Source organism: Micromys minutus, assembly GCF_963924665.1.
Source record: "Micromys minutus genome assembly, chromosome: 10".
Lineage (NCBI taxonomy): Eukaryota > Metazoa > Chordata > Mammalia > Rodentia > Muridae > Micromys > Micromys minutus.
In genome coordinates, this window is record NC_137979.1 from 55,423,421 (window position 1) to 55,436,028 (window position 12,608).

Here is a 12,608-nt window from a genome sequence, read left to right on the forward strand (position 1 = left end):
CGTAGCAATATTTAAGAGCTTACATAAGGAAAGCAAAGGGCTGATTGGCAACATCGGGAGCACTGGTGTCTGTAAAAGAGGGTGATTATCTGAGTGGGTTAAAGATTAAAGCTGGTGACTTTAAAAGATCAGGTCTTAACTCGTCTTCCAGTAAAGGATGAGAGAGACGTCACTAGGGAAAGCCTGTAGCTGCAGTGTGGGAAGCTAGGCAGCTTACAGCATTCTGTCCACAGTGTTCCTAGACCAGGGAAGACTGATTAAGGCTTCCAGAGCTGGGTTTGCAAGCAGGATGAAATGTGTGAACTGCCTTTAGAGAAGGGGCTGGGATTCTGTAAACCCCACTCTCCAGTTACCTGGCAATAGTCAGGTATGATCCACCCCAGTTACCTGACACTATAAAAGGGGCTGCTTGCCCCCTCCTCTTTCTCTTGTGCTCTTGCCCTCCTCTCTCTCTTGCTCTTGCTCTCCCCCCCAATCTCCTCGTACCCTTCCTCTCCCCCTTCCCTTTCCCCCTTTCTCTCTATGTGTTCATGGCTGGCCTCTACCCCTCTACTTCTCTACTCCATTCTTCTCTCTCCGCCTCCACTACCCTCTTAACTCCTCCATGACCTGAATAAACTCTGTTCTGTAATACTATACCGTTGTGTGGCTGGTCCTTCAGGGGCAAGGGATTCCCAACATGGGTCTCCCAGAAGCATCTCCCTTGTCCCCAGGCCTCGCCGCGCCGCCACGGGCCATACTCCCCATGCCCCCACTGTCTTCATCCTTTTTCTAGCATTGGTGCTGAAACCCAGGACAACGTCTTTTAACAACATTGGTGCCCCATGTGGGGAGATTAGATTCCCTCACAACCAGAATCTCTTTTCTTTCAAAGGGGCCGGGATTTCAGTCTGACCCAGTTTTACCAGACTTCCACTGGGGTTTTCAATCTCGGTCCTCAACAACGGCGTAGAAACTTACATGCAGCACTGGGAGAGAGGGGCGAGGATAGACAGTTCATCCTGGGAATGCCGTCCGAACCTAGGAGAGGAGACAGAGCCCTTCACTGTGGGTGCTCTCCACGGTAACCCTTCTGTGATTTTGGTGGGATAAGGTGCTAGACATAATGGTATCCATCCCAAGAGCTCCCCCCTCAGCCAGGTCAGAAGCCTCCAGTTACAACCAAGCTCCCCCTGCCTCTGCAGGTCAGCTGTAGAGGCCAAGTCATACTCAGCTTCCAGGAAAGTACCATCTATTGAGAAGATACAGGGGGTCTCAGCCAGGTTCGCTGGTGGACCCCAGAGTGCTCTCACACTGGAGGATCTGTGTTTCTTAGCAAAGGGCAGAAAAAAACCCCCAAGGTTAGTGGGAAATAGGGCCAGATGGAAACAGGTCCAGGCAGTGCAGGCTCTCCTGGGGTCTCGGATGGGATGTGGACGGTTGTGCTTACCCTCTGGCATTGTCAAGATGAATAAGGTATCCATCATCCCCAAACTTGGTGAACATCTCATAATGGTGTCGGTCCATGTTTCCTGCAATGGAGGAGAGAGATCAGAGCAAGGGTCTGAAGGCCAGAGGTCCTGGGGATGGAGGCCAGTTAACACCGAGACAGGAGCCTGAGCTTGGATCACAGCATTTCTAGGCTTTTTACTTTACCTATCCCGGGGCCTCAGGCTGATAGCCCAGTGAGCAGAACTGTGCCATTGAGCCTCCTGTACACATCGGTGTTGGGATTTCTTGGCCCAGGAAGCCTCAAACATGCAGCATCTTTTCTGGGTCCCAATGGGACTAGAGGGTAGAATTACTGGTTTGTGAGGCTGAGGCCTTGCTTTGGCCCTCCCAGTCTGGCTTCCTCTCACCAAGTAAAGGGAGCACCCAGCTTCAAATCTAGTGCCATTCAGGCCTTATAACTGGGTGGTATATCTGTCTCACCAGCGGCAACCCCTCCAATAACCTCCACTCCCCCACCTGTGCCACCCGGCCCCCTTCTAAGAAACTAGGGCATGTTGTTTGTTCCCTTGGACTCCTGTGAGTATATGGGAGATGCAGGGTTGTCTAATCCGGAGCCAGGCTGTAATTTTGGCGAAGGTCTCCTGGAATCCTACGCCAAGAGTGGAGTACAGTTCTGCCAGGTGCCCTGAGTTGGGTACCTACCGATCAAGAAGTCAAAGATGGCCATGTCGATGATGCCGAGGAGCCTGTTGCTGCTGTTGTACGGGTAGATCTGCTTTACTGTGTCACAGTAAAGGGGGTTGAGCTCCCACCTGAGGGGGAGAAGAAGTCCTGGGGCTGGAAAAGCCAAGATGCCAGGGTGTTGGGGCCCTCTTCTTACTATCCCCTCACCCACAAATCCCTGCTTTCCCAAACCTGCCCTGGCCCAGTGATCTCAGGATGCCAGGTGGTTAGCTGGCTCCCTCCAGGAGGACTTTGGGTAAGGGCATCTGCAAAGAGAGCTTGCAGATTCCAGATGATGGGAAGGGTTGGAGTCCTTTGACTTTGCTGAACGCTAAGTGGGAGGCTGGGGTGCCACGTGCTAGAGGGAGGTCACAGAGCAGGTGGTGGAAAGGCTAGTGCCACACCTGATTGCTCTTGGTCCTTGCTCCTCCAAAATTCCCACAGCACCTATGACCTCACATAGGCTGGCACACACATCCTGTCCTTCTGAAATTCTGCTGTCCACTTTTTCTTCCTGTCAGAATGGTGGTGATGTGTCAGTGGACCTGGTCACCGAGTCTATTCATTTGGTGCATGCACTGTGCTAGATATGTTAGGCCATGCAGCCAATGGATCTTGATCTAGGTTTTACTCCCTCAGCTCTGTGTGCATCTCTTTTGAGGCATCTGTGATATGCATGTATATATGCATACACGTTCATGTGTGGGGGTGCACATGTGTGTAGATGTATATGTATGTGAGGCCTAAAGTCGATGTCCAGTGTCTTCCTCCATCCCTTCCCACTGTTTACTGAAGCAATGTCTTTTCTGAACCCAGAGCTTGCTGATTCCCTCTATCTGTTCTCGAATAGGGGACGAAGTGTCCCAGTCTCTTGCACACTTGGGTTATATAGGTGGCTGCCATGCCTGGCTGGCTGTCAGTGGGTTTTGGCTCTCTGAACGCCAGTCTTCAGGCAAGCACGACCCACTGAGAGCATCCTCCCAACACCTCTTTCTGTAGCTCTTTGTTATAGAATAAGTGCCTTACAACTCTGTGTATGAGCTAACCAGAGTGAACATCCAATCTGTTAATCCTCGGATCAATAAGAAGACTGAGGCAGTGTTGGGGTTCAGTGCCACTACCCTGAAGTGCTGGACTGCAGGGTCCTGGGCATGGGGGTGTAGTCAGGAAGCCGACTCACTCCTCTTTTCCTGACAGTGAGTAGGAACGGATCCAGGGGTTGGGCACAGACAGTCTGGGGGCCAGGTTGAGGGATGGCAGGAAGGCGGAGAGGGAGCCCTCCAGCAGGTGTGGGTTGCCGCAGACTGCATACTCGGTCTTGCACATATACGGACACTTAGCGAAGAAGCACACGTTGTTAGCTGGAAGTTGAGGGAGAAGAGAGAAATAAAGTGGGGGCTGATAGGTCTGCCATTTTCTGCCCTGAGAAACCTCTTAGGAATAGGATGGGGACTTCAGACTCAAAGCTTGGGAAAAGGCTGTTGTGCCTAGGGACTCGTTTTGGGATATCAAGTTTCAGATGTCTCAGAGCATCCTATCATATGATGAATGATGACCTTTGATAGGCTGGATGTATAATCTCCAGCTCCTGGGAGATCACTGTCTCCCACAATCTTTACTGTCCGCAGTTCATCTGGGGTTACGTTTAAGTAGAGCTGGCTGGGAGTGTTGGATAGCAGCACCCTCCTACCCCAGTGATGTGTGTGTTAATAGTAGAGCTCAGACCCCTGTTGAACCTACCAGTGGACATGATACCTGACCATACACTTAAGACCCAGAGTATGGCTCTGGCTGATACTCCACCTGGAGACACAAAGAAAACACTCTGCAGGATTTCATTCTTGGTGACCTCTAGGATCTCCTTGGTGACATTCACTAGCCTCCCTACGGTTGGCGGCACCCGTCGGAAGTCCAGAATCCTGGGAGAAAAGGAGCCTTGTTCAGATGTGAGGGATAGTCAGGGACTGGGAAAAGCCCTGTGTCTGGGCCCACAAATGTTTCCTTATTAACGGTTTTGTTTTTTTTTTTCCCAGGCAAAGTGATGTATACCTGGAATCCCGGTATTTGGCAAATAGAGACTGGAGGGTTAGAAGTTCAAATCTGGCCTCAGCTATGGAATGAGTTAGAGGTCAAACTGGGTTTTATAACACTCCTCAGTGAAACAATACAACTTAATAACACAATAAAAATATTCACCAATTGTTCACTACAGTGTTTTTAACCTAATAGAGTTGGAAGGAGATATTAGACTTGAAGGCCCTACACTGAGGTAGAAGAGATGAGAAGACAGAGCGAATATTGCCACTCTCCGAGTTCTCCCCAAAGGCCTGGGTAGCGTCCGCTCCCCAGGGGACTGGTCCGTGCAGTCAGCGCTGTCTTCAGGGGCCTGACCTACCTGTCCAGGTGGAAAGCTGCAATCTCAGCATTGTGCCTCTGAAAGTCTATGAAATAGAAGAAGTCCTCAGGCGTCTCCTCCTCTCGCTGCTGTCTGGAAGGAAGGAAGGAGTCACGCCCTGGACTCAGCCTTTGGTGGCAAGCCCTAGGAGAGAGCCTGCGTGGTGCTTTTCATGTGGATGTAGATGGTGGACCCACAAATTAGGAATGGGCCTCTCCCTTCCTGAGCTGGGAGGAGACATGCAAAGGAGGAAAAAGCAGGCTTTTTGTAGGCACTGTGAATGCCAAGTTTCCTTTGCAGGAGAGTGGCTGATTTAACCCCCCCCCCCCAAAAAAAAAAAAAAAAAAAAAAAAACAGAGAAGAAAACCAAGGGTTCCTGTGCAGGTGTTAGCAGGAGAGAGCAGGCCATTAGGAATGATGGTGGAGTGGACCTAGATGCTCACACATGCAAAATGACGAGGCTTGATCAGACCTAATAAGATTGCAGACAAGGACTGGAAAGTTATGGATCTGGGGGGGGGGGATACAGGTGACAGAACTCTTAGAAACCCAGGTGGGGTGTGAGAATGGGACCGGCCAGAGAGCTGGGGGGGGGGTGGCATTGATGGCATTGATCTGGTCCCATTTTTCAAGTTGCTAATGGATTCCTGAGCATCAGTCTGCAGGGGATATGAGGGCGGGAACATGGTGTGGTGTTAGGAAATTAGTGCTTCCTGATCTCTGGGGCATCCTGGGTGGACTTCCAGGCCCCCACACTGACTTCCCTTTTATGCTCATAAATGGGGAAGGGTGATGACCTTCGAATAATTTTGTAGTCCAGAGTGTGGACCTGTTCCGAAGACTAGAAAAGCAAAGGAAGCCGTAAAGAGAGGTAGTACCATAAACGACCACACGAACAGCCAGCGTCCACCACTTTGCCAGAAGGGCACCGGCCAATCCTGAAAACCTGCACGTACTTTTGGAGATTACAGATAGAGGTGCAGCCAGGTCGAGCGTAGCTGTCACGTCCAGGGCTGAGGTGTCTGTCTGTCCCCGTCCTTCCATAAGAGCATGCATTCTCAGATTTTCATCTGAGACATGATGGATTTAAAATTGGAAGGTTATTTTTACGTGACACCATCGATCTTTCTATTTTGAGCGCTAAGGAGCGTACCTCTCATATGCAAGGTGTCGTATAGATTACATTTTAAAGTCTCACCTTGGAGACCGTGAGATGGCTCAAGTGAATAAAGGTGCTTGCCACCTAACCTAATGACCTTAGTCCCATACAGTGGAAGGAAAGATCTGAGTCCCAAGACCTGTTTCTGACTTCCATATGTGTGCTATAGAATTTGCAACCAGTCTCAAACAAACAAACAAACAAACAATAAATAAATGTAAAAGTATCACCTCCATGTTTACAATATGTACATTCCAAAGATAAATTCACATTCTTTCCACAAAGGGGCAAATGCTTTTCACTTCAAATTACTCAGAGAGAAGACCCGAATATGTTTTTTTTAAAGAAGGGAATACATTTTAAAGGACACTATGCTTGATCTTTGAGCTAAATTTCATAGAACTGTGGATGAAACTTTGTGTTGCACATATGTGTACATACATGCCCTTTACCGTTTTGCTTCCTTTATCAGTGTTCCTAAAATAGCCTATCTAACTGGTAGCCTTGTACAGGTCCTCTTGATTTTAAAATCTTCACTGGCCGGAACCCCATTGATGGAGCTCGTTAGGAGGAAGATGCCAAAGTTTCACATGCCTCATGGCTGTGTGGGCTCACTCTGAAGAGCACAGGCACTTGGGAGGTCAAGACAGAAAGATCATGAGCCCAGGAGTCTGAGGCCAGCCATGGAAAAACCCAGTCTCTTAAAAATAAGACAAAGGCACATGACCTCGGGGGGGGGGGGTAGTTCAGTCTGCAGGCAGGAGAACTGACGTCCAATCAGAACCCACATTCACAGAGACACTCACCTACTTGATGAGTCCTAGGCCAGTGAGAGACTTTATCTCAAGGAACAAACCAACGAACAAAATGACAAACACACAGGACCTAAGGACCAATACTCATGGCTGTCCTCCTGCCTTCTCACACATACACACACATGCGGAAGTACCTGCAACCACACACACACACACACACACACACAATTTGTTGACTTTAGTGCTCTCTGTGTTTGGCTATAAGATGAGACCCCCTGAAACTGTCAGAGGCAGATTTATTAGCTGGTGTGGTGGTTATAAGCTTCATTGGCAACTGGATTAGATCTAGAAAAGCCTAGGGATTCAGCAAAAACACTTCTGGATATCTAACCCTTTCTAGAGCCAATTAGGTCATACTATGAGGGCATCATGGGGAGACAGCGGTAGTCACTGAGCCTCAATCCCAACCTATATGCTGGTTTCTCTGCCTCTTGGATACTACAGTAAGAGCTTCTCTGCTCCAATATGCCCTCCTTACCACAGAGGTCTGAACCCTTTGAAACACTGAGCTAAAACCAATTCTTCGCCTGTTAAGTTGCTAATCTTGGAGCTACGTAAAAGCCAACATGGTGGGAAGACCTGATCTGTGCTGGCCGTGTGGCCTGATGGAGAGATCCGACAGCAGTGGTACTGGGAGAGAAGAGGAAGGAACCGACTCCTGGCTTAACCCTGACACTCAGCCTGACTGCAGAGCTAAGGACTTTTGTCAGCTGATATGTGAAATGTGTGTATGGGTAACATGCTTAATAAGTTCATGCATTGTTCTATATGCTGGGTGGTGGGATTTAAAAAAAATCAGCAAATGTGAACAGATGATATTCAAATGTTTCTTTCATATCATTGAACGGTTGTATGTTTAAATCCAGTAAACAACTTGGGCTTTGCATTTCTAACGGAGAAAACTCCTCATCTAAAGGGTTCTGAAGGTCGCTCAGGCCTTGGGATCATGGGGAATGGGGATAGAACAAGAGGGTGGGACTTAGTGCAGTTGTTCAAAGTTCCGAGGGGAATCCACCATGCTGCTCAACTAATCCAAGCTTGTCCTTCAAGAGATGCTTTTCCCCCTAGTTCAGAGACTGGGACTCAACAGTGTCCCCGTCTCTAGTCTCCACTACGCCCAACGGTGGGGCTGTTCAGGAACTTTCTTCTCGGTCAGCTGGAAAGTGTGGATCTAAGTTAACATGGATAAATAGCACCGGAAAGCAGAGAACTTTAGAGGAACATGAGCAATGGAACCCTTTATGGGGACATTCTTTCCTATGCATGTCATCTGCAAGAGGAACGTTCGCCGGGGCCAAAGCACTCTACTTCAAGAAAGCCAAACTTGTGGCCTTCAGACCCGCTGGGGGATAGCACACACACACACACACACACACACACATGCTCTGCCATCATTCCACTCATACACAAGTACTTGAGCTCCAAGGACAGCTATTATTCTGAATAAAACAGAAATCAATGTAAACACATACTAGACTTTATGGCAGCCTTTCTTAGTGTCTAGGTTCCTAATCAAAGCAAGCATTGTTATGGGAAGCAAACTCTGAAACATCAAAGAGGGTGATGTTAATCCTGGATGCAGGTGAGGGTTCATCTTAGTAGGAGAGATTCAGCTTAGCGGTCTAGGTCTAGCTGCTTGCTGTAGTTCTTGGGCCTGCTGTGGAGTCCGGGCCAAGCTGGCTTTTCAGAGCTTGGTGTCTTCACCTCAGTGAAGACATTATTATCAGTACTTGGCTCATGAGGTTCATGAGACTGTTGATGTCCAAAACCACAATTCATGTGGTGTGTGTAACATTGATGCTACAGAGGGACCAAGTCAACTGCGACAGTAGCTGTGGTGGTTTGAACAGGTGTGGCCCCCATAGATTCACGTGTGTGAATGCTTGGCCCATCAGGAGTGACACTATTAGGAGGTGGGCCTTGTTGGAGTTGACACTATTAGGAGGTGTGTCACTGTGAAGGTGGGCTTTGAGGTCTCGTATGCTCAGGCTACACCCAGTGTGGCACACTGTCTTCTGCTGCCTGCGGGTCAAGATGGAGGACCCTCAGCTCTTCCAGTACCAGGTCTGTTTGCCTTCTACTATGCTTCTGACCATGATGATAACGGACCAAATCTCTGAAATTATAACCCCCCCCCCACCCAAGTTAAATGTTTTCCTTCATAAGAGTTGCCTCGGTCATGGTGTCTGTTCAAAACAGTAAGACCTTAATTGAAAAATTAGCTATTACTGCTTTTAATTATCATCGTTGTCACCAAAAGACAATGTGTGGGACAGATGGGCATGAAGATGCTGGGCTGTTTTTACTCCCCCAGGGTTGTCACCAGGGGTCCCGGTGAGGAAGGCTTCACTTACCTCATGGGTTTGAACATGGCTTTCCCGAAGTCCGAGAACCTCAGAACCAATTTCAGGTGGACCCCGCTGGGTTTCACAACTGTGAGGGGTAGAAGGGTGACATCTAAGCTGCGGGCTGTGGCTCCACCCACTTAAGAAGACACTTCCAAGACTTAAGAAGACACTGGAGACTTCAGGCTTTGCAAAGCCCTAGTGGCAAAGCCCCCAGCGTCAGGCTATGGTCCATGTGTTCAGAGGGGCCCAGTACAGTTATTCCGTCAGTTTGGGAAGAGGTCAGGTAATACAGGGTTCCTCAAGTAGACATCACTGAATCAACCCCCCACCCCCCCACTATTTTCCTACAGAGACTGGACCTCTTTTCCTTGGATTTCAGCTGTGATCTCCTCGCTTCCCTCCATATTGTCCCTTGTATAAAGCTTCAGCGTCCCTCCGTAAGATTCTATGCCTGTGCTAGGTCTACGGTTTGCAAAATTCTTGTTTTTAATCTTATTCCACCTTGTGTTGCTAGAAATAAAAACCAAGAGCTTTTTTGCTTCCTGTTTTAAAACAGTATTTCTGAGAATGTCATGGATGGACCTGAACATCTGTGAATTTGAAGATTTATCATGATGTTTCTCCTTAACCTCTCGTCTTATCTTCCCTTCCCCCCTCCACTGCCTCTCCTCCCCTCTCCCCTACTCTACTTGTCTTTTCATTTCTCTTCTGTACCATCTTTCCCCTTCCCTTCTTTTCACCTCCCCTCTCTTCCCCTCCCCTCCTCCTCTCTTTCCCCTCCCCTCCTCCCCCTTTTCCCTTTCCCTTCCTTTCCCTCTCCTCTCCTCCTTCCTTCTCTTCCCCTTTCCCCCTCCTTTCCTTCCTGTTCTTGCCTCTCCCCTGCCCTGCCATCTCCCCTCCCCTTTCCTACCTCCCTTCACTCTCTGAGATATGTGAGGTTGGCCTTGACCTTTTTATGTAACCCATTTTGGCCCAGAACTCATGATTCTCCTGCTTAAGCCTCTCAGACTGGGATTACAGACTGTGGCATCTCAGGCGTATACAGGAATTGTGTTCAGCACATCAAGGTGAATAACTGAGACCACTCAGGGCTGGGGGCAATTTCCAGGCTTCACTGTTCAGACCCACCTGAAACCAGTTTGTAGCACCCAGAGGAGAGCTCTGTTACCTCTTTTCTCCTGCATTTTCCATTCCGTCTGACATTTACCCCAGTTAAGTTTCGATTGCTTGAGAACCCACAGGAGATATTTTAAAAAGGTTGCCACGGGCCTCCCTCTCTGCAGTTGAGCCCAGACGTCTGGAGGCGGAGGCCAGGCAACCGTACTTTCTAAAGCTCTCAGGGGTAAGATGCAGCATCAGGAGCCATTGTCCTGTAAAATTGCCTCTTGGATCTGAAACCCTACTCCAATCACCGGAGATTCTATCACATTTCAGATTCTGATTGGGAAAATGGGAGCAGAGACAGAGATTCTGTGTTTCTAACAAGCTCCCTAGTGACACTGATGGTACTTAGCCCTGCACCACATTTTGACCAGTAGGATGCTCCCCAGAGATTCTAAGATGCCTTTTACAGTGGGTGGTTGGAGGAGGGGTGGGGCGGATGTTGCATTCTCAGAGGTTGGCTGGCTGGAGGTGGGGAGTCATGTCACTTACTCTGTGAGCAGTCACAGGCCCCCAGCAAGGCCTTTTCATCCTGGCTGTAATCTGCAAGGGAGAAGGGCAGTAATGAACATTTTCCATCCTGAGAGAGCCGGCTAAAGATGGGATCCTACCTCTGACCCAGCCCCACAAGAGGAGGAACTGATACAGTTTGGGAATCATAGCCAAGAACACCCTGATGGCCATGTTTTGGAGTCCAGGGGTTACTTCTGCCTGCTCCGACCCAGGCTCCACGCTTTCTAGCCCTTCCCTATACACCCCAGCCATTCTTGGTCTAGTTTTGTCTCTCTGCTAGCAACTTCCTATGTCTTGTCCTAGATGCCCGGAAGCACAAACTTGGGGTTAGTAGACCTGTGTTTGAATCCTCGCTCCAGCACTGGCTTTGCCCAGCTTGCTGATCCACAACTGGACATGGCAGGGATAATATTTATGCCATAATGGCATAGAAAAGAAAACAGCCCCTGGTACAGTGGAAACATTCCGCAAACAACGTCAGCCGCCTTCCTTAAAGAGCACAGAACATCTCCTTAGGTCTCTGTGGTGAGATCAAGGCTATGTGACCTTCAGAAGGAACGCGCTTTGCTTATTAGCCTTGTATAATCACGTATTGGTGGTTTAACCCTTGACTGGTTCCTGGAGCCTGAGCCTCTGGGAGAAAGTCAGACCCTCCTGGATTTTCCCATGAACCTCACCAGCACTGATGGTGGGGAAGTGTCTCATGTCACGGAGGAGCTTGCTGACGACAGGGCTGGACCTGGAGTACAGCCCGTGCCTGTTGATCCCCAAGTGGAACTGGACCCAGCTGGCCTCTGGTCGAAACTGCAGCGGGGGATCCAAGGAGGTGAGGTTGAATTGTTCTTTGTATATCTTGTGCCGTCTGGAAGAGGCAGAAGGGAGATTTGGTTGTTGAATGGGTAGAATATGAACGCAAAGGCTGGAGGACGCACTTTCTGCACACCGTATTCATGCTTTCATGCATTCGACAGGCGTATGAGCATCTATTACAGGATTTATATTACTGTTAGGATACCACGGGGAATAAAACAGCCCCACCCCCCCCTTGTCCCCAGAGAGCTTCCCATCTTAATGAGAAAAATCATGTTACATGGTTACATATAGACTTAAGTAAACACTAAGTTACACACTCACGTTACATGGTTACATACAGACCCAGAGTTACAAACTGTGTGGATTCCGGGAAAGAAAAGGCAGGTGGTTGAGAGTAGAAGTGGGCGTGTCCTGACTCTGGGACCCCTTACTGCACTTTGCTTTTCTCGGATCTCTCAATATTTTATACCCCAGGGAGCAGGGAGGCGGTGGAGAGAAGGCCACCAGCGGGGATAAAGGGAATGCGGGTGTGGGTCCTGGCATGGGGAGAAGGATGAAGAGCTGTTCTCCGACTGATCTTTCAATAGATTTTTCTGCAAGGATGAGAGCAGACACTCGCATTTCTGCTTTGGCCGTCTCAGAGAGTCCCGCTCGGAAGACAAATGGTATACCTCGGAAGTAACTAGGGAAATGGAGGAAAACTCACTTTCAAATTTCAATACGTTGGGGGCTGATGCTGCTATGTATGAATTCTGAGTGTGCAAATATTCAGCACGTGGCAATATGGACGCCCAAGTTCTACCTCTCCCCATCTGTGGTGAACACTAACTCACAAGGTCGGACTGAACAGCTACTGTTTTCTGTTACTTCAGACTTGAAAGACCAGTGAGCTTTTAAAGATCCCTTTTAAAATTGTTCATTATTTATTTTAGAACTTTGAACATGAGCACACAGTACATTCATCATGCCCACCTCTCCTTCTCTGCACGGTCTCCCCCAGTATCCCCCAGTACCCTACTTTCAAGATCATGTCATCTTCCTTTCTAATAGTCGCACACATGCACGCACGCACGCACGCACACTCGCTCGCACGCACGCACGGTCGCACGCATGCTGGACGGTGGCAGCCACCTCTATGTAAACACCTGGGGTGGCCGCGCAGCTGCAAAGGCATTTCCTGCAGGAGGACCTAATTGAAGACTGCCTGAGAGACTAAGGATGGCTGACGCAGACAATGGCAGCCAATTGGG

At 49.0% G+C, this 12,608-nt stretch overlaps 1 protein-coding gene across 1 annotated transcript in view; it reads right to left on the bottom strand.

The window, feature by feature from the left end:
• The window catches only part of FAM20A (FAM20A golgi associated secretory pathway pseudokinase), a gene marked incomplete at its 5' end in the record, with an annotated part of 47,999 nt that overhangs the window by 1,322 nt on the left and 34,069 nt on the right, over positions 1-12,608 (bottom strand). Inside the window, 9 exons of the mRNA XM_080923823.1 lie at positions 961-1,020; positions 1,430-1,511; positions 2,134-2,243; positions 3,335-3,515; positions 3,958-4,073; positions 4,550-4,642; positions 8,878-8,956; positions 10,525-10,575; positions 11,223-11,407. Of these exons, the coding sequence (XP_080779949.1) occupies positions 961-1,020; positions 1,430-1,511; positions 2,134-2,243; positions 3,335-3,515; positions 3,958-4,073; positions 4,550-4,642; positions 8,878-8,956; positions 10,525-10,575; positions 11,223-11,407 (957 nt within the window). The remainder of the gene's footprint in view (positions 1-960; positions 1,021-1,429; positions 1,512-2,133; positions 2,244-3,334; positions 3,516-3,957; positions 4,074-4,549; positions 4,643-8,877; positions 8,957-10,524; positions 10,576-11,222; positions 11,408-12,608) is intronic.